At 49.0% G+C, this 21,860-nt stretch overlaps 1 protein-coding gene across 1 annotated transcript in view; it reads right to left on the bottom strand.

Moving 5' to 3' along the window:
• RAB11FIP3 (RAB11 family interacting protein 3) overlaps nt 1–21,860 on the bottom strand; it is a 95,403-nt gene that overhangs the window by 33,389 nt on the left and 40,154 nt on the right. Inside the window, exon 3 of the mRNA XM_066640569.1 lies at nt 11,992–12,086. Coding sequence (XP_066496666.1) covers nt 11,992–12,086 — 95 coding nt within the window. The remainder of the gene's footprint in view (nt 1–11,991; nt 12,087–21,860) is intronic.

The following is a 21,860-nucleotide window of genomic DNA, read 5'->3' as shown; positions in this document are numbered from 1 at the left end:
CTTTAATGGATTAAAATTTCAAATGCCTTTAGAAGCTCCCTACCTTCTTGCCAGTTTACCCCTGAAAGCCAGCCCAAACCAACAGTTCCTGCACGGCCCCCCAAAGAAACTCAGATTTCGGCAACTCGCTCAGAGGAGAACATTTTCATAGCTGGAGAGCGGCCACCCAGAACACGACTTAACCTGTTCTCACAAAGCCTGGAACTGGCCACCAGGCACTATTGTTCAGAGGGCACATTCAGTTGCTCTCACATGTTGGCAAAGTAACTTGGGCAGAAGCAGTCTCTCATCACACTGGGTGTAGGCCATTTGGTGACCAGAAGACAAACAGGTGGCTAGAGTAGCCCAGAGGTGTCCAGATGGCTTCCATCTAGCCAAGGTCAGCATCCTAGCCAAGCAGAGATTTGACCCCGTCTTCCCAGTCCTTGCTCAGCAAAGACCACTATCCCACACTGGCTCTCAAGGGATGGTACCTAAGGAACACCCTATCCCTCCTCTGTTGCCTTTCCAAGACCAGTGCTAGCACAGGGTTGCTGGGAGCCCAGACTTGCACTGGGTCCCACCTCCCCTCTGACAGCACACTGGGTACTTCCCACTGGTATGGAAGGACTGGTCTGGCGAGGTGAGCCCCCGATGGGCTCAGGTCCACCATCAGCACCCAACCCTTGCCCCCAAAGCAATAGAAAAAAACAAACAACTCCTTTCCTTGAAAGTTGTGTCTCCAAAAAACACAAACACTTCCTTTACTTATTGCAGTGGCCAGAGCCCCCTTTCGCTTTTCCATCCCACTGCACAAATTAAATATTAAACTCTAAACCACGCCAGGCTCTCTCCTTCCTACCCGCGCTATCCATTTAACAAAATCAGAGGCCCTGAAATCACCGCCAACAGTGCTCCACACTGGCAAAAAGACCTCTCTTACCACCTTTGCCCCACCTCCCTCGACAACCTCTGTTTCCAGGGCAGCTCTTTAAGCCCCCTGACCGAATTCCTGTGCTAAGGAAGCAAGTTCCTGCATTACTGACCTCAGCACATTCTCCACACCACAGATAAATCCTTTCTACGATCTGCTGCACAACACTGAACAAATATCCGATTTAAGGTGGGGCAGGAGGACTTCCGCAGGGACAACTGAGCCCAGATGTTGGCTACAAATTGTCCCGTCCGCCCCCCCCCCCAAAAAAAACTTGCAGAATGCCACACCCCGTACACACACAGCAAAACTTAGAGATACAAAAAACCCTCTAAGATCCATGTACCCAAGACAAAATTGGGATCAAGTTGCAAACCCTGGGCAAAAAATGCTTTATTCTCAACTCCTAGGAAAGGGCACCTATCACCAGCCTTAAAACAGCTCCTGTTTCTTGGGTGGCAGGTCATCCAACAGATGCCCAAATAGCCCTCCTTAGTGCAGAAGAAAATTCCCATCTGTTGGATTCAGAATGAAGACAATTTGCAACTGTTTTGCCCCTATCGTAGTAGACACCAGGGGTGTTTAAAGCGGCAGCAGCGGCCAGATCCCTACCCAGAGGAGCTCAAAAGTTTAAAAACCCAGACTATTTGTTCAGCCTCAAATGATTTCGACTTCCGTTCCTGGTCCCCCTTGCTGGGAGAATCCCATAGCCCTAAGTAGTAATGAAGGATTCTGATCCCAGATGAGCTGAGGATTCCCATTTGGCTCAGGTCCCAGTCAACACCTGCTCGTTCGAAGAAGGTGCAAGCAAGTCCTCGACTCAGTTGCTACCATTATCAGAGAGTTCAGCATCCTGCTGATTTTAGATCTCATTTCCACCCTTTGCAATTCAGAGTCACCCCAAGATGCAGCCCCCACCAACCCCGAACAGCTGAGCCATCTCTAACAACCCTTAGCAGTAGCATGACTGTAAATACCGTATATGTTTGGCCCCAACCATTTTCCCTGGAATAAGTAGTGATGGGAAGTGCATGGCAGCTACCAACAAAAGGGGGGTGCCCTCATTGCATCTCTTCTTGGCACAGCAGCCAATCAAGAGAGGCACCAGCAGGAATGCAGGAGATCTCCACAACCAGCAGGTATGTGTGCCATCCTCTAAGCAGCCAACACCCGAGGTAAGTGCCCAATGACTGAATGAGCCAGTCTGTTCCCATTACCCCTCCAAATCCCAAAACGAGAACACAGAAATGTCTACCAGGTCAGAACATTAGTCCACCCAATTTGGAATGGTCTATATACTGATTGGCAGCTGTCCTCCCAGGTTTCAGAAATGGGAGGGCACCAGGATGAGGTCTCTTGTTATCTGGTGTGCTCCCTGGGGTATTTGGTGGGCCGCTGTGAGATACAGGAAGCTGGACTAGATGGGCCTATGGCCTGATCCAGTGGGGATGTTCTTATGTTCTTAGTGGCATCATTTCCCCACCTTACCTGCAGGTGCCAGGACTTGAACCTGGGACCGTAAGCATGTAAAAATAAGTGCTCTGGCACTGAACAGCAGCCCAGAAAGGATACGTATTCAGCTTGCATCAGCAGAGATGGCAGTACACTGAAACAATGCCTTCTAGGCAAAAACCAGAACCATCATTGACTTTGTAAGATGCTTCCCCACCCCCAGAAAAAAAAAACAAACACTGGAAGAGGTCCTGGGCTCTGATAACAAACTATCCTTAAAGGATGAAGGGGGTGGGAGAGAACCTTACAGACTCCACCAGCTACATGTCAAACCAAACGGAAAATTACATTAAAGAACTCAAGAACTTCCCTATCTTGGATGTTAGAAGAGTTACCAGACTGGCAGATTAAGAAGTTATAAGTACTTCTTGTACTTACTTCATGTGCGATCAGTTGCTGCATTGATTTTTTTTTTTAATACAGCACCACTGAACTCAACAGAATTCGCAGTGTATTAAATTCTGCAACCTAAACATAACATAAACCACCAATTTATGCTTGCGCAGAATCCCGTTTCCCACAAAACTAGTTTCGCCGTCTCACCGTAAAGCAGAGCGCCAAAACTTCATGCCTCCCTAGAGGAGCTCTGTGTAAATCCAGCACCAATGTACTCTAGATTTGGTGTTTTTTTTTTTTTTAAGGAACACCTTTAAAACCTCACAGATGGCAAACTCCTCACACTGACAGGTTTGAGGAAAAGCTTTCCCAATCTGGATTCCTACCTTTTCTAGCGCAACGAGGGCGGATACACCAGCAGTGGCAGTCTTGCCAACTTAGACTGAATGTCCTTCGGTGAACATCCTTCGACACCTACTTTACCGGCGGCATTAGAAGACTACAGACCAGACCAGAATCTGGATTATTGAAACTTTCCTGCTCGACATTGGTGGTTTTGAATCATAGGGCTTTACCTGAAGATACAGTTCCTGGTCTGAACTGTTAGATACGCTCTGTTAGAAAAACTCCCAGCCTTCAGTTGGGGAGCGGGGAGGAGGAAAGCAAGAATCAGGAAGTATCCAGCACCGGTCTGAGCAAACTAACCTCAGGTCTCTCAACAGAGTTCCTTTTGTTCTTAACTCCCCAGATGGCAGTAGGAACTAAATTCCCCCCTCCCACTCTCACACCAGTTTCTCTACACCAGGACGGTTAGATTCTTGCAGCAAAACGCAAAACTACCCTGCGTTCAAAAGAGACAGACAAAAAAATAAAAAAATACCTTTTGTGGAGAAGGATACACCTTTCAAGCTTCATAAAATTCTGTCCTGTACTCGCAGTAGTCAGAGCCCAGGTCCCCAGCAATGAAACTGACTGGCCAGAGGTTAAGGGCAGATAAACAGGAGGTCTACTCCATTCAGAATGTGCAATTTATTTATGGAATTCAAAACTGCTTGGAGGTTATAGCCAAATTCAAAACATACTATAAGATGCGGTTGCAAAGTCGGCTGGCTTAGATGCAGGAGTTTTGGACAAATTCACAAAGCGTAGAGATGTCTAAATAGCTATTCACCAGGACAGCTAGACAGAACCTCCAAGCACCATTCTGGGGGCAGGCTGCTGCCTTCACAGTCTACACGCAAGCTTCCCGGGAGATATTTGGCTCAGGGTGCTAGACTCATGGACCTGCCACCTGGCCCCGCAAGGCTTTTCTTAAGTTTACTTATTACAAAAATCATTAACTTCTCTGATTAAGGACAGAGTCTGCCTATGCCCAGCCAACAGCTTCACACTATAGAAATGAAGCTATGTTGATTTGTAGCATCAAGATGAGCCATTTTCCCCCTTGGGATTTTCTTGTGGTTGGAGTTTTTGAGAACAGCAGCCAATCAAAAGTCACTGAACACAGATATAAAACACAAACATACACACAGATTAAAAACCCAGGTAGCAAGGCAAACTAAGGCCCAAATCCTAACCCACTTTCCAGCCACTGGCATAGCCGTGCCAATGGGACGTGTGCTGCATCCTGCAGTTGGGGGACACTCATGGAGGCCTCCTCAAAGCAAGAGAATGTTTATTTCCTTACCTAGGAGCTCCATTGCCCTCATGTCAATGCTGGACCATGGGTTAGGATTGTGCCCTAAGATAATTTATTGGAGAACCATGCCAATGACTTTGTTTCTCAAGCAAACTTTAAGGTGTACCCAGAAGCACCTGTGGAATTTTCAAATTAGGAATTTATTTTTCACTGGTCACATGACCATGGAAGATGTCTTCGGACAACGCTGGCTCCCTTAGCTTAGAGACGGGGATGAGCACCACCGCCTAGAGTCAGAACACAACTGTGCAGGGGAAACCTTTACCTTAACCTTATTTTTCACATTTTTATACTACCGAAGGAGTATGAATTGTGTAACGGTGGTTACACAATTGTCCCGTTCCCCTTTTGGCCTCACAGCAACCCTGTGAGGTAGGTGAGGCCAGGAGATAGTGACTGACCCAAGGTCACCTTGGAAGCTTAATGGCTGAGCGGGTATTTGAACCTGGATCTCCCAGGTCTAAAACCAACTCCCAAACCACTACTACACAATCTTGGCTTAATAAAGACTTCACGAATATGTCTACATAGCTGTTGAGTAAAAAATAGTTCTCTGAGCACCTTACACAGCTAAATAAATAAATGGTTCCTTGTCTCCAAAGGACTCACAATCAAAACAGCCCCTACCAGCAACAGCCCCTAGGGAAAAAAATAGCCAAAGACAGATCCAGTGACTGTTTACTTCAGACTGGTGCACTTTTGTGCAGTGTGGAATGGTATGGTTCAGTTAAGGTAAATCACACCAAAAATAGTTTCGCAAGAAAGATGAGGCAGAATTAGTGCACAAGTTTCAGAGATACCATCAATTCTGGGAGAACTCAGCCACCTGACGTTCCTCACATCACCAAGTCCACAGAAAAAAAGCGTCCTTAAGTAATCATTTACAAGGCTAACAGATGAGGACTCTCCTGCCCGGTCAACTCCAGCATACCCATCTATGGGTTCTCAGGACTCCACATCTCTGACCCTAAACAGTTACAGAAGTCGTCTTTCTTCATAGGCACTGAAAATAACAAGTCCAATCACAAGAAGGCACCTGCGAGGGGATAAGATTGCCATGTATAGAATTATGCGGGAGATGGATAGAAGGATGCTTTTTCCCCTCTCACAGATTACCAGGAACATCCACTAAAACCGAGTTAGAGACAAAAGAAAACATTTCTTTACCCAGCGTGTCATTAATCTGTGGAACTCCTTGCCACAGGGTGTGATGGCGGCACCTGGCCTTTTAAAAGGGGATTAGACAATATTATGGAGGAAAAGTCCATCACAGGTAACAAGCCATGATGGATATACAAATCATCCTGATTTTAGAACTAGGCTACCTCAGAATGCCAGCTGCAAAGGAATGGCAACAGGATGCAGGTCTCTTGTGTGCTGTCTAGGCATCTAGTGGGCCACTGTGAGATTCAGGAAGTTGGACTAGGTGGGCCTTTGACCAAATCCAGCAGGACTCGTCTTAAGTTGACCAACTGGGGGCTATTTCACATGGTTCATATGATTTCCTGCACATTCATTTTCACACCAGGAAACAAACACATAGCATTTAATGCAGAGCGCATGGAACTACTGTACCTATGACTTCCCTAGTCATAAAAACCATAAGAACCTAAGAAGAGCCCAGCTGGATCAGGCCATAGGCCCATCTAGTTCAGCTTCCTGTATCTCACAGTGGCCCACCCAATGCCCCAGGGAGCACACCAGATAACAAGAGACCTGCATCCTGGTGCCCTCCCTGGCATCTGGCATTCTGACATAGCCCATTTCTAAAATCAGGAGGTTGCATATACACATCATGGCTTGTAACCCGTAATGGATGTTTCCTCCAGAAAACTTGTCCAATCCCCTTTTAAAGGCATTGGACAACCAAGACTGCAGAAGGTGGCCAAATGCCCATCTGTTTGCCAACAGATTTGGAAGTCAACACAGTAGATTACGCTCAGGACTTAGAAATGGGTGGATCATTTTAATAGCATATTTACATCCTATTTTTCACCCAGAGTTGACACGGCAAGAGAAAACAGTTCCCTGCTTCAGGAATTAGTACTGTGGGGCAGCGACTAAAGGTCCCCCTCTCCCACCATCCCCACAGCTTGCCCTGCAAGTTGCTGCCCCATTTTGTCAACCCTCATCACCAGTTCCATCAAACCCGATTTCAAAACTGTGCTTTGAGAGGTCCCTGAATGCTAAGCTTTTAAACGTCCAAAACGTTTCCTAGATTGCTTTATTATCCAAGGATATTCTATGATAGCAAATGGCCAGCAGAGGGCAGCATAAAGACACTGATTTATTGAGATTTTTTTTTCCATTAAGGCTTTTGGGTAGGTAGTTTCTTCAAAATTGGGGGGGGTGGTGGTGGCAGGGGGAGCATATTTCAGAAACAACCAAGTAAATGTTGCTATACCAGAAGACATATGTACATTAGATCCTTACATTAGAGCCAGGGTGGTGTAGTGGTTTGGGAGGTGGACTTAGACCTGGATGATCCAGGTTCAAATCCCCCCTCAGCCACGAAGCTTCCTGGGTGACCTTGGGCCAGTCACTTTCTCTCAGCCTCACCTACCTCACAGGGTTGTTGTGAGGACAAGAAGGAGGGGAGGAGCAGCTGTGTAAACCGCCCTGAGCTCTTTGGAGGAAGGGCGGTATAAAAATGTGAATAAATAAATAAATAAAATATTCCGGTTTCAGTACCAAGCTGTATAACTATTCTCTGTAAAAACTAGAACTTGCCATTTCAGGCAGAGGGTACACGAACAGCACACTTGTGAGCTCCAATACATTTCCCCTTTTAAGTGGTGTAAAGTGAATCTGAGGCTACCCAGTTCTTGCGTAATCACCGCACTGGGAAGGGTCAGGTCGCCAAGTCCAGCTTCCTTGGTGCTCTGACCCATCCTGACAGCCAGGATGGCTAGTGGTTCTGGAGCTGGACTTGGACCTGGAAGATCCAGGTTCAAATTCCCACTCAGCCATGAAGCTTCCTAGGTGACTTGGGATCTCTCAGTTTCACCTACCTCGCAGGGTTGTTGTGAGGACAAAAAGAGGGGGGAAAACCTTGTACACCTCCTTGAGCAGGTTATAAGAACGTATGTTTTATAGCTGCAGCCATGGACGACTGTTGCCTGTCCAGGCACCGTGGGGAGGGGTGGAGGCAACTCGCACACACTTTCCAAAGCAACAGGAAGCAAGCCATTGCGAGTCCCACATAGCTTGTACCCCAGGGTATCCCCCAAAATCTGAAGCTGCCACCAGGAAGGCAATTTCATGTTCTTCCCCTGCTTCAGCCTGAAAGTGCTTCTTCACAGAAGCTATCAAGTTACCCTCCCACCATTGGGAATGCAAAGGTTTCTCTTGATTTCTTTTCCTCTTATCAAAACAAGGACAGGTTTTTCTTGTCCTTTATGTATCCCTTGGAGGGACTGTAGCTCAGTGGCACGTCCCCAGCTTCACCTGCAGAAGGTCCCAACTTCAATCACTGGCATCTGGTGGGGCTGGGAAAGATTCAGGCCTGTAACTCTGGAGAGTCAGCATAGACCACACCAAGCTAGAGGGGGACAGACCCTCTATTAAGGCAGCTTCATGTCCCCACAGTGTCAATAGATCAGACTAGCTAGCTGATAAAAACAGAATTACCGGCTGGTACAGTGGGTCCTTCTTATCTGTGGGATCAGAAACCACAGACGCCAAGCCTGTGATTTGAGGGCAACTGAGACCTCCTGGACGCAGTCAGAGGTGCAGTTCAAAAGCCTCTGGAGGTGTAGAGAGGCCGCACACAACCTCCCCCATGTCTAAGAAGGCTTCCTGGAGGCTTCTGAAAGACACTTTCCAGTTTGCTGGAGCAGCTCCCCCCTCCCTGCAGATTTCACTATCCAGAGAATTCATTGTCCATCGGGGGCCCTGGAACAGATTCCCTGTGGATATTGAGGGTCCACTGTACCTTCCTCCACACCAGAACAGCCTTGGGGCTGGCTCATCCATGAGGCCAACTAAGCTAGTTGCCTTAGGCAGCAGAAGGGGTGTCTGCTTCCACCCATCCACAGCTATTCCTCCTCCCCTTCTCACTTTCAAAGAGGGTTGGAGTGGAAGAGGAAGCGGAGGGGGAAAAAAGTGATAGGATTGTGCAAGCGGGAGGTGGAGAGGCTGGCACATCACCAGATAAAGGGGATACCATCTGGCACACCTCCTCCGACACCCAGCCCTGAACAGCCCACATGGGCTATGGCTATAAACAGGAGCCTGAATCTTGCTCATCAGCCCTATAAAAGCAGCACGAAGCCAATTTAGTTGAAGTCTTGCAACACTGAGCAGAGTCGTTTGCAGCGGCACCAGGGAAAAGCTTGCTAATCAGCGCTCTTGCACCCCATGGCGAGTGCTTGTAAAAAACTCTAAAGCAGACAAACGTTTTAAGAGAATGAAACCAAACTGGACAAGCTGTGACGAACTCACACAAAACCAGGGGCTCACAAACTCTTGCAAGACAAAAAAACTGCCTTGCGCAAGTTGGGTTCCAAAGATGGAAACTGTAGAGTATTGGTGTGACCCCTTATCGGCAGGGTTTCCATCCTGGAACCCTGTGTGGTTAGCTGAAACCACGGATATGAGCAAACGCTTGTCCCTGTGATCCCAGGGGGCCAACCCCCTCCAAGTGAGCTCAGCAGAGGTCCCCTCACCTCTGGAGGGGCCTCTGAGCTCAGCAGAGGACATCCATCCCCAACCTCTGCTGAGCTCTGTAGGCAAAGCACACTACTTCCAGTTTCAAGGCAAAACTGGAAGCAATGTTTTTAATGCCTTATAAGGCGTTGAGAGGCCTGGGGAAGCCCTGGAGGGTCCCGGGGAAGCCCTGGAGCTCTGCTCCCCTAGCCTCATAAGGGTGTGCGCACTGGTTGGGCCCTGGACCCAATCCGCAGATTTCGCAGACACAGGACCCGTGGATATTGGGGGGGGGGGTGTACCCTGCAATCCGGATTGCAAAGCCCAACATAATCAGGGAGGACATCACAGAGGTCCTACAGCTCAAAGGAACTGCAGAAGACAAAGACCCCCAGCCAGGGTAGAAAGTTCTTGTGCAACCTTGGAAATACTAGGGTCACCTCAACTCTACCCTTCTGCTTCATTGCAACAGATTTTTGGATACAAAGGGGCACATAGCTAGCAACCACCCTTAGGTCCTCCAAACCCACCCCCACTAGGTATGACTCCTGGAAAGCACTTGCACACCCCATGCACTTAAGTGACACGCTGTCCAACCAAGCAGTGGGTGGGGGGAGAAGAGGAGGAACTTCAGGCTTGAACCATCGAGTGTCATTAGGCTAACACACTTTGTTGCTGAACAGTCTGTCCAGAATTTGGAGTATGGGGTAGAGACGGCAAGATCAAAGGGGAAGAGATGGTGGGGGGGCCCTGCGTGACCCACAGGGAGCTTTTAAACCCCGCAGCCCAAGAGCATGACCTCAGGAAAACAAATGGGGCATGAAAACGGAGTTGTCACATTGCTTCCCCTCCCTCCAAGCACACAACAGCTTGTGCTGTTTGTTCAAAAAGATGATCGAGACGTCATCCTTATGAAAACCAAACGGGAGAGACCAAGAAACCTGAGCCAAAGTGCCATGGAGAGGAGTCTAGGCCTCCCTTAGCAACCAGCTATGCCTGTATAGCAACCAATTCCTTATCGACAGGCTTCAAAGTCCCTCTGTGAGGCTTGTTACCAGTGTGAATGGAAGGGGGGGGGAGCGATTTAATCCTCTGGCATCTGGAGCAGCCACCATTCTTAATACACACCCAAGGCGGGTGTTGGTAGTATAAGAACGAGTGCTGGAGGTAATGCACTACCAGTATGCAAAGTCAGGTAGCCCTCATTAGCTTCTAATAAAGCTAATTACATGAAATAAAATAATTGCATATTTCCTTCATTTACCCCTACTCCATCCCCTTTCCTCTTCCTCTGTTGCCTCCCTTGTGTCAGCATCTTAGACTGTAAGCTCCTTGAGGCAGGGACCTGTCCTCTCATCCTTTGCAAAACGCCATGTACACAGAATAATAAATAGTGAAGCTCCATTAACTGCCAATTAATTCCTGGTTCAGGGGATGCCATTTGGATTTCCCCCCCCCCCAAATTGGAAAATTATCAGCTAGCATCCCTCCAATGGCACTCGTCTCTTTTGAGACCAGTGAAAGTTGCACGACGAAGTAGATTTTAAAAAACCACAGACACAACAGCACATTACACCACCACCAGAAGCATGATTCAGCCAGTGTCACAGGCCATTCTTAATAACCACACTTTCATCTGCCTCTTGAACTACAGTCAACACAGGGAGAGGATCCCATAGGATCTGTGGTGCCACCAAAAAGACCCTTCTTTTAGTAGACAACTGCCATACTTCAGAGGGCCTTGACACTGGCCCTCAGACAACCACCAAAATGCGATAACAAGGACACACACATACACATCAGAAGGTGGTCCTTCAAATTCCCAGATGTCGGGTTTTGAACCAGCACCTATTAATGCATCAGCTTACCATATTTGGGCATTCATCAAGTGCATCTGAACTGCAGACACAGACACTCATTTTTTAATTTGGATTGGCAATCAATAGTTTGTCCACAATCCAGTACAGGAAACCACATTTGAACTGCAGTTTCCAATTCTGGCCTGCGCAAACCATGGTTTACCTTGTTAGGATGCAACGGTAAGCTACAAATGGTTGCAAAACCAAGTCCAGGATCAACCCAAGTACTCCCAAGGCTCAGTCATGTAATATACGTGCCAATGCTGTTGTACAAATCGATGGTAAGGCCACATCTGGAGTATTGTGTCCAGTTCTGGTCTCCACATCTTAAAAAGGAGAGAGTGGAAATGGAAAAGGTGCAAAAGAGAGCAACTAAAATGATTACGGGGCTGGGGCACCTTCCTTATGAGGAAAGGCTACAGTGTTTGGGCCTCTTCAGCCTAGAAAAGAGGCGCCTGAGGGGGGACATGATTGAGACATACAAAATTATGCACGGAAAGGATAGAGTGGATAAAAGAGATGCTCTTTACACTCTCACATAACACCAGAACCAGGGGACATCCACTCAAATTGAGTGTTGGGAGAGTTAGGACAAACAAAAGAAAATATTTCTTTACTCAGCGTGTGGTTGGTCTGTGGAACTCCCTGCCACAGGATGTGGTGATGGCATCTGGCCTGGACGCCTTTAAAAGGGGATTGGACAAGTTTCTGGAGGAAAAATCCATTACAGGTTACAAGCCATGATGCGTATGTGCAACCTCAAGATTTTAGAAATGGGCTATGTCAGAATGCCAATGTAAGGGAAGCACCAGGATGCAGGTCTCTTGTTATCTGGTGTGCTCTCTGGGACATTTGGTGGGCCACTGTGAGATACAGGAAACTGGACTAGATGGGCCTGTGACCTGATTCCAGTGGGGCTGTTCTTATGTTCTTACGGAGAGCAACCGCGCCATGTAAATCAACACAAAAGCAACAAGTTACTGAAGACCATCACTGGCGTCAACCAAAAGGTGGCCTACACTCACCTCAAATGTAACAAAGTCATCAAACTCATCAGGACAAGAAGGCGGAGGTTCATCATGGGTATATCCCATTGAGCACAGCTGACTGTCAGGATCTGCTGAAAAAGGGAGAGACACACAAATGTTACAGTGGGGGAGAGAGAGAGACCTTTTAAACCGTGATGTCTGTATCCAGGAAGCCCCATGCAACGGGCTGAAAGAGAACACATACAGCATCAGGACAAATAAAAGTAGATTCAGGGCACAATCCTAACCAGGTCTACTCAGAAGTACTATTTTGTTCAATGGGGCTTAGGAAAGTGTGGTTAGGATTACAGCCCATGGCTTCCGAGAACCCATAACAGCCAGCTAACAGAGGAGATTGCCTGTTGTCTCTCCAACTACTTTGACCTCCCGTTCTTCCAGTCGGGTTCCGCTAGGCAGAGTGGGCAATTTTGACCCACATCTCAATCTCTCTGGGCAGAGAGCTGCACCAAAATGACCGATGGTGGTGGTATACTCATCCAGAACAATTAACACTGAAGCATGGGGCAGATTCTGGGGGGGGGGGGTCCAAAGTCCGCGGACTTGTACTCTCCAAGCACGCTTTTGGGGTTGCAAGAAAGCTGTGCTTCCATTTAATTCGGGAGAGGGCTTTACAATCCAGAGCTCACTAAATTCCATTAAAATACACCTGCTTTGCCCAATTCTCAGTGGTGTTTGGATCTCTCGGGCTCCCATACTGAAAAACCTGGAAACCACAGACCATTTTCTTTCAGACACACCCCCCCCCCAAGATCAAAACACATGGTACATTCCTGCACCCATCACCACCTATCTGCACAGGAGATAGAGAGGGCACCAGGATGAGGTCTCTTGTTATCTGGTGTGCTCCCTGGGGCATTTGGTGGGCCGCTATGAGATACAGGAAGATGGACTAGATGGGCCTATGGCCTGATCCAGTGGGGCTGTTCTTATGTTCTTAACTACAATTCCCAGAAAGCCTTGCAGGTCTCTTGTTATCTGGTGTGCTCCCTGGGGCATTTGGTGGGCCGCTGTGAGATACAGGAAGCTGGACTAGATAGGCCTATGGGCTGTTCTTATGTTCACAACTGGGTTTTGTTATGAACAGCAATACAAACACCTCAATCAACCACCAAATTTTTAAGACAATTCATTACTTGCCCAGGACTGTACTCCTCCTCCTCCTCCCCCCCTTAAGAACCCATAAAAATCCAACAACAGTCATAACCAGTAAGAGGGAAGGAGAAAACCATTTGGGCAAGCTACTTCAGGTCAGGAGGATTTTGCTGGAGACTCCTTCCCCACCTCAAATAATTCATTTCCGTTCCACCCAGCAGATCTGGTCACCCCCTCGCTATCCACAGTCCATTTCACCGAGTCAAGCCGGTCAGAAAAGGATACTCTTTTTTTCTTCGCTTGCCTGGCTCGCCCCTCGAGAGACAAGACCATTATATCAGCGCCAGGCCTCCACGGGAGAAGCCAAACACATGGCAGCCCTGACAAATTGGGCCTCTTTAAACTGGGGCTGCGTGACTGCCAATGACAATATCATAAGTCACCCTGAAAGAGCAAGCCTGGATTCGTGGGTAGTAGCGGAGTCCACGGTGAGCGTGCGCGGGCCCGTTCATTCTGTTAACATATGAGCAGAATCCTCTCTGACAGGTTACAGCTGCTGAACTGGCACAGCTCAGCCAAACGGGATTGCAACAACATTGGCTCACTGTGGGGTCTCTTTCTCAGCTTGAAAAATCGAGACAGAGGGCTACTGCTGTGCGCGGGAGCACATATCTGGTTTACAGATGGCCATTTCACTTTACTTTTTCGTTCCTCCAGACTCATTACTTTCAACCACCAGAAAGCCTCCCCACTCTTTCGGCTGCCTTTTATGCTCAGATCACCTGCGCAATGCCTCTTCTTACTTCCTTCACATCCCTTCTTGAAGCTCACCTTTTCTATGGAGCTGTCAGCATCCTTACCTTGCTCACAGAAGGACAGGCCACCGAAATCACAAATACTGTCCTTCCTGTTTACCCCACCCTCTATCCCTCTTCTCTTTCACTCCATCATCTCACTGGGGCATTTGGTGGGCCGCTTGGAGATACAGGAAGCTGGGCTAGATGGGCCTTTGGCCTGATCTAGTGGGGCTCTACTTATGTTCTTAACTACAATTCCCAGGAAGCCTTGCAGGTCTCTTGTTATCTGGTGTGCTCCCTGGGGCATTTGGTGGGCCGCTGTGAGATACAGGAAGCTGGACTAGATGGGCCTATGGCCTGATCCAGTGGGGCTGTTCTTATGTTCTTAACTACAATTCCCAGGAAGCCTTGCAGGTCTCTTGTTATCTGGCGTGCTCCCTGGGGCATTTGGTGGGCCGCTGTGAGATACAGGAAGCTGGACTAGATAGGCCTATGGCCTGATCCAGCGGGGCTCTTCTTATGTTCTTAACTACAATTCCCAGGAGGCCTTGCAGGTCTCTTGTTATCTGGTGTGCTCCCTGGGGCATTTGGTGGGCCGCTGTGAGATACAGGAAGCTGGACTAGATGGGCCTGTGGCCTGATCCAGTGGGGCTGTTCTTATGTTCTTAACTACATTTCCCAGGAGGTCTTGCAGGTCTCTTGTTATCTGGCGTGCTCCCTGGAGCATTTGGTGGGCTGCTGTGAGATACAGGGAGCTGGACTAGATGGGCCTATGGCCTGATCCAGTGGGGCTGTTCTTATGTTCTTATCTCTCACAGCAGTATCTAGATCTTCGATTTTCAACCTTTTTCATCTCACAGCACACTGACAAGGCACTAAAATTGCCAATGCACACCATCAGGTTTTTGACAATTAACAAGGCACACCATACTGCCAGTGGGGAGCTCAGATCCCCATTGGCCCTACTAATAAATGATCTCCCCCAAATTCCTGTGGCACACCTGTGGCACACCAATGTGCCATGGCACAGTGGTTAAAACAGCTGATTGAGATTGTAAGCTCCCCGGGGGCAAAGACCTCACTCTGTCAAAGTGCTGATGTCACAACAGAATTAGTAAGTTCCACTTTGCTCAGACAATGAATACACACAAGTGTTGCTTATTTTACTCCAGGTAACTATTACAAATTCCCAGACAAACCCTGGAATTTAAGAGCAGGTCTGAACGAGGTTGAAGCCACCCTGACCTGGCCCAACCAACTGATTTTTTCCGCTCCCACACTCAGATCTGTTTAAAAGGAAAGAGCACAAGCTTTGTGCAAAGTCACCCCCTGACTCCCAATGGGTTATTGCTGCAACCTTCACTTCAGTCTATGACATGTTTACAGGTTTCAAGGGGCAGGAGGCTAGAATGATGTGGCTCGACCAGCCACCCCCTTGAAAGATCAGGGAAGACAAGAGTTTGATCTGGAGTAAACAAACTGCAGGATTCACAGTTATCATGGCAACAGTTATGGTCTGTGGCAGCACAAATCTCTGGTGGCACCTTAAGGATTCACTGCAGTAAAAACCTTTAAAGGCCCTGAGTTCACTTCATCGGATCCATGCAAAGAACACACACAGCCCCAAGGGTGACAGACTTGGCAAAGGGCAGGAACATACCGCGATTCCCTGTTTGTGTAGATCAGATTCTTTCCTCTGAGGCCAATAGCTCTAGGATGCTTTTGGAGAAGAACACTGCAAGATTGCCAGCCTCAGACTTAAGATCAAACAAAGAACCTCCTGGTAGAAATACCACTGGCTGGAAAGCACTGGTGTGCTTTCTCTCACTCACACTCACAAGTCTTTTGTCCCATTGCTGCAATACAGGGATTTGCAAAACCTTCTACCAGAGGCAAAAGGGATGAGCACAACCACTCCCCCCAAACTGAATCCTGATCGCCCAATTAAAAAGGTGATCAGAGTTTGTTTGGCCTGGCCGGAACACAAGAGTCCCTCTCCAAGGGGGAGTGGAAGGGGGCTGGGTCTGGCAGCTACAGTGGACCTTTTAAAAGGGCATGAGACCCAGCCCTCTTCCTCCTTTGCACGTGGGCACCGTGGGAATACCCGCCCGCCCTAGAGGCAGTCTGAGTTTAACTGGTCGCCATTTGGGGCCGGGTAGGAATTTTTTGCTGCCTGCCAAGATTGGCCAAAGGACAGGCAGTTTTTTCGCCTACCCCAGACTGTTATGGGCCAGGGGGTTACACCCCCCCCCCCGTTTGCAAGCTGCCATTGGTCACTTTAAGAGGGCAGGTGGTGCGGGTTAGGAGGCATGAATGGGACTTTGGCATGCACCTTCAGGCGGCATAGGCAGGGCGGAACCCTATTTCAGTCCTCAGGGGCTCGGCGGCACGAGGACGTAGACGGGGCCCTGGCCGGGACCGCAGGGCACACCTCCGAGGCTCAGCGGCTTGAGGTGGTGCAGTCCGTGGTCTGGCTGCCTTCCCCTTAAGGGACAGACATGAATGAGACACGCCGCCCAGCAGCGGGGCACGACTTGGAGTCGGGTGCATGCCCGCCTGGGGGCAGAGGTTTTTGGTACCGCCCAGGGGTCCCTCCCCGCACCACAGGGGCTTCCGCTGCCTCGGATGCTGTAGGTCTCAGCCTCCTCTTCTCTTGCTAATGTGAAATAAAGTGGCCCTTTCTCCCATACCTGTTGTCTCGAGTGTTCACTGGACAGCGCGGAAACAATATCCTTTTGCTCAGGCGGCCTTCAGCTCACGTGGGTTTCGCTGTGGAGCACGAAGGCAAGAAATGCAGCAAGCTTCACACTGACTGAGCCTTCTCTGCAGGCTCAGGCGAGCAGCCAGGATACCTCCAGGCTGCCAGTGGGATGCTCTGCTTGCGAGAGGCACCTGGCGCTGTTTGCAGGACAGGCATCTCCCTTCAGGGTGTCCCTGCTTCACATGGCTTGATCAGGCTAGGTGCGCACCAGTCCAGGGCTCTCCGCTTTATCATTGGACGGCGCTAAAAGGATCAACTGCACATCAAGAAGAGCATGAACGTTCCTAGCTATCTACTTCATGCAAAGTAGCGTATATGTGTACAGGGAGGGGACAAGCAACCAGATGGATGCAGGAAACCCCTAACCCCTAACCCAGCAGCTTCAGGCAAACCCTTTCCAGCAGCCTCACAGAGAAGACCAACCCTGACAATTAGAGGCATGCACATCCCCGTCTTGCACATAGGGCAAGACTTGCTTTCCGGTTCTTCAAAATGCTTGGAGGCAGTGGGGATACTTTGTCTAACTCTTCCCCGCATAAATCAGGGGCTGGCAACCTATAGTTTGTGGGCTGGATATGACCCCGCCATCCAGCTTGCATGGAGCTCGGCTCAGGAGGCAAAGTCTCCCACCCTTCCCCATGTGCAGGAGGGGGACGGTGGAGCCACCCACCCAGGCTTGGAGTCCCTGCGCCAAGTGGGCAGTTTTGCCACTCCCTGTCCACTGCGTGGCAAATTTGGTGGTAGAGCCTCAAGCCAAACTCCGTGCGGCCACTTCCAGGAGCTTGGCAACCCAGAAGTTTGGCGGCCACTTGATGACATCATTGCTGAACATCTGTTCCCTCTTCCCAAAAGGTCGCAGACACCTGGCCTAAATGCTTGTATGACAAGAGGAATGTTTGGATGCCCCCCTCCCCCCAAAAAAAACAACACTTGCACAAATGAGAACCAGTGGGAAGGTGCACGTAGAGGGGAACCAGGTATCTTTGTCCATTCCTCTAATCTCAGGGAAGCATCAAAGCAAAGCCCACATTCTATCCTGCCCTTCTTCCAAGAAGAGGGGCGTCCTCTGAGCTTCCTCCCATTTCATCTTCACAACTACGCCTTTTATGAACACCGTTTCCCAAAGGACATCGGTCCAACTCCAAAATGCGGCAGCCAGCCATTTCCACGCGAGTGGAAACAATCCCCTCGGAGGCCGTGTGGCATCATCCCACCTCCTCTCTCCCCTGCTCTGTCACCAAGGCACGCTTCTGAAGAGGTACCTAGGAGACGTCAGGGCGTCAGTCGGGCAGATTGCCAAATCCCTCCTGCTCCAACGCGAGTGGCACAGAGCAAACACAAAAGCTCAGCTCTACACCGGCCAAGTTATCTCCCCAACAACGCATCATGTCTCTCTTGGCGCAGCTTTTGTCCTCCCCCCCCACCACATATGGTCAGCTGTGTACACTAGAGGTTGCCACAGTGACTTTACCCGCTTGCCCTGGCGACAGGAGGCTATAGTAAGCTCTTGAATTTCTGCCCATATTGAGCCTTAAGATTGAGCCATATTGAGCCATATTGAGATTAAAAAGAGAACGAGAACACAGTCCCACACCCCCTGCTGCTCGTTGATTCGGCAAACCCACAAAAGGGCACAGAATCTTCGCACTGTCAGATGTCAACCAGGGCCTCGCCACACCAGTGCCCTCCTGATAGCAAGATCAATGAGGCAAGCAAGCATTTTCGGAAAAATGGATTGCGCTCTTTCCTGCCACATCTCAAACTGTCCCTAAGAAGTCACACAATCACACTGAAGCCTTGCCGCAGGCCAGTGTCCCCATTACGTCAAGCGTCTCCCTTAAAGAGGCATTTACGGCAGCACAGACATTTCCATAAACCACAGCCAACTTCACGAGAAGCATCTCTACATAGCCATCCATGCACTCAGCACTTCAGAGTGCAAGAACACAGGTCCCAGAGGCTCACAACCGAAGACAGACACATAGGGAGAAAGAACAGGATGGAGGGGAAAAGCATGATCATCCCGTAGTGTGTAGTTTCTTAAGCTTGCTTATAGCATCACCTTCAGCTGGCAGGCCTATGGAGGAACGTCAAAAGCTGCCTCCTGAATCAGACCATTGGTTCATCTAGGTCAGTATCGTCCACACAGATTGGCAGCAGCTCTACAGGTTTTCAGAGAGGAATCTTTCTCTCTCTGCCCTACTTGGAAGGGCCAGGGATTGAACCTGGGACCTTCTGCAGGTCATGGAGGGCTCTACCATGCAGCTATGGCCCTTCTACACATATTAGAGAGGGAGCACAACTCTGCATACAGAGGTTCAGTTCCTAGAGGCTTTTCCAGGTCAGGCAGCAGAAGACCTGTCTGGAATCCTGGCCAGCTGCTACCAAACAGTGGTGACAATGCTGAGCTCAACGGACCAGTGATCTGACTCAGAAGAAAGCAGCTCCACTTCAGACCACTCCATATGAACATAAGAACAGCCCCGCTGGATCAGGCCATAGGCCCATCTAGTTCAGCTTCCTGTATCTCACAGTAGCCCACCAATGGTACATCATTTGCATGGTGGGTACACTACAGGCAGAGTGAGCAACCGTCCCACGACCCATCCGGGTCTGCCAACTTTAGCACCTTTAAGAGTAGCTTGAGAGTAGGCAGGAATGCTTGCCTCCAGTAGAAAGCTTCAATGACCTGCTGCAGCAGATCAAATGGCTATTCAACCAGGCCCTTTTTTCCTCTCTACCTACCCCATCAGTTGGCAACCCTGCCTCTCAAGTTATACCGATCCCTAGAAAAGACGGTCCAATCCATGCACCCAAAGCAGTGCCCACTAAGCTGCCTCCCCATTTAGTATTTCCTATTTCTCTGTGTGTATGGGTTGGCAACCTTCAGTCTCGAAAGACTATGGTATAAGCCTACAGCACCTGGTATTCCCAGGCGGTCTCCCATCCAAGTACTAACCAGGCCTGACCCTGCTTGGCTTCCAAGATCAGACCAGATCAGGCATGGAAAGACTATGGTATAAGCCTACAGCACCTGGTATTCCCAGGCGGTCTCCCATCCAAGTACTAACCAGGCCTGACCCTGCTTACCTTCCGAGATCAGACGAGAGCGGGCATGGAAAGACTACGGTATAAGCCTACAGCACCCAGTATTCCCAGGCGGTCTCCCATCCAAGTACTAACCAGGCCTGACCCTGCTTAGCTTCCGAGATCAGACCAGATCGGGCATGGAAAGACTATGGTATAAGCCTACAGCACCTGGTATTCCCATGCGGTCTCCCATCCAACTACTAACCAGGCCTGACACTGCTTAGCTTCCCAGATCAGACAAGATCGGGAGATAGTGTTCAGTATAGGGAGATGGTTGGCAACCTTCAGTCTTGATAGACTATGGTATAAGCCTACAGCACCTGGTATTTCCAGGCGGTCTCCCATCCAAGTACTAACCAGGCCTCACCCTGCTTAGCTTCTGAGATCAGATGACATCGGACATGTGCAGACAGTAGCCCAGATCTCCTTTTGTGTGTATACGGCGCTAAAAAAAATAATCCAAGCTGGACAAAGTAAGAGTGGAAAGTCAAGTAGCAGGGCAGAGGAGAAAGGAATTGGTCCTATGACCCTGGAGAAAGACCCAAGAGACACAGGGCTCCCTCTAACGTAAGCGTGGCCAAACCACAGCAAACAAGCCACAAGCAGCTCTTTGACTTATAAAGTGCGGCTCTCGGAAATACGTCGGCCAAACTCCTTTTTGCATCGCAATTAATATAAAAGGTAAATTTAAAAAAAATTCAAGCTTTGTAATTAATTTACCAGGTATAAACTGAGAGCCCACTGGATTAAAATGCAAGTTTAATGTTTATGGTGAGTAAATATTTAAGAATTTAACTGCTTCTTAAATATTGCGACTCTCAAACATCTGAAGTTTATCGTATGTGGCTCTTACGTTAAGCAAGTTTGGTCTCCACTGCAATAATAGGAATTCCTTTTAGTTATAGATTTGGGATAAAGACTTAAAGCAGACCAAAAGAAGGAGACTCAAGCCATACCCCATAGCTGTTTTTATGGATTTCCTCTTAAGTACTGAGAAGGAAGGTGTGCAGGCCTATTTTTCAAGTGGGAAAAGTTCCAAAAAGACCTTTTTTTTTTTTAAAGGGGCAGGCACAGCATGAGTTCAGTGGGAAAAGCAGAGCGAGGGCAGCAGAATTGATGCCCCGGTCATAACTGGAGCATGTTTATTTCTGCTTCACACAGAAATGACTGAAAACAATAGGTGCTTTCAGGAGTGTCAAGTCAGCTGGGAGCGCATTACTGCCCATGGCGCCTGAGAGTCACAGAACGGTCTGAATGGGGAGAGTCTGTGACCCAAGCAGGAAGACAGGCTGAAGAGGCAGGAGGAATCCTGTTGCAGAGGCAGTTCTACTACTGAAACAAAAACAAATTTGGCTCTGTAAGCTGGCTTGAAGTCTCAAGGCAAAGACGGACGCAAGGTTCTTATTCAAGATCGTCACACTAGATCAGCTGGAGCCTTGGGGCGGCCAAGTCGAAGAAAGGAGCTGACAGCCACGCATTTGCTATCCCCATCTCTATTGCGCGGCAATGAAGGCAAAGTGACGCGGCCACTACAAACACCCTCACCATCTCTCTTGCAACTAGGTCAAACTGTTGGCTCAGACACGGTCTTGGTTTGGGGAACATGAACACCGCTAAGCTAGTAGAGGCTATGAAGAGCAAGACAATAGGTGACAGCACACCAGTACAGACACACCAGAAGCATCAGCAAATGCATACAATCATAAGAACGTAAGAACAGCCCCACTGGATCAGGCCATAGGCCCATCTAGTCCAGCTTCCTGTATCTCACAGTGGCCCACCAAATCCCCAGGGAGCACACCAGACAACAAGAAGACCTGCAAGGCCTCCTGGGAATTGTAGTTAAAGAAGAGCTCCACTGGATCAGGCCATAGGCCCATCTAGTCCAGCTTCCTTTATCTCACAGTGGCCCACCAAATGCCTCAGGGAGCACACCAGATAATAAGAGACCTGCAAGGCCTCCTGGGAATTGTAGTTTTAGAACATAAGAACAGCCCCACTGGATCAGGCCATAGGCCCACCTAGTCCAGCTTCCTGTATCTCACAGCGGCCCACCAAATGCCCCAGGGAGCACACCAGATAACAAGAGACCTGCAAGGCCTCCT

This window comes from Tiliqua scincoides, chromosome 13, assembly GCF_035046505.1.
Source record: "Tiliqua scincoides isolate rTilSci1 chromosome 13, rTilSci1.hap2, whole genome shotgun sequence".
Classification (NCBI taxonomy): domain Eukaryota; kingdom Metazoa; phylum Chordata; class Lepidosauria; order Squamata; family Scincidae; genus Tiliqua; species Tiliqua scincoides.
This window is presented reverse-complemented; position numbering and strand designations above follow the sequence as displayed.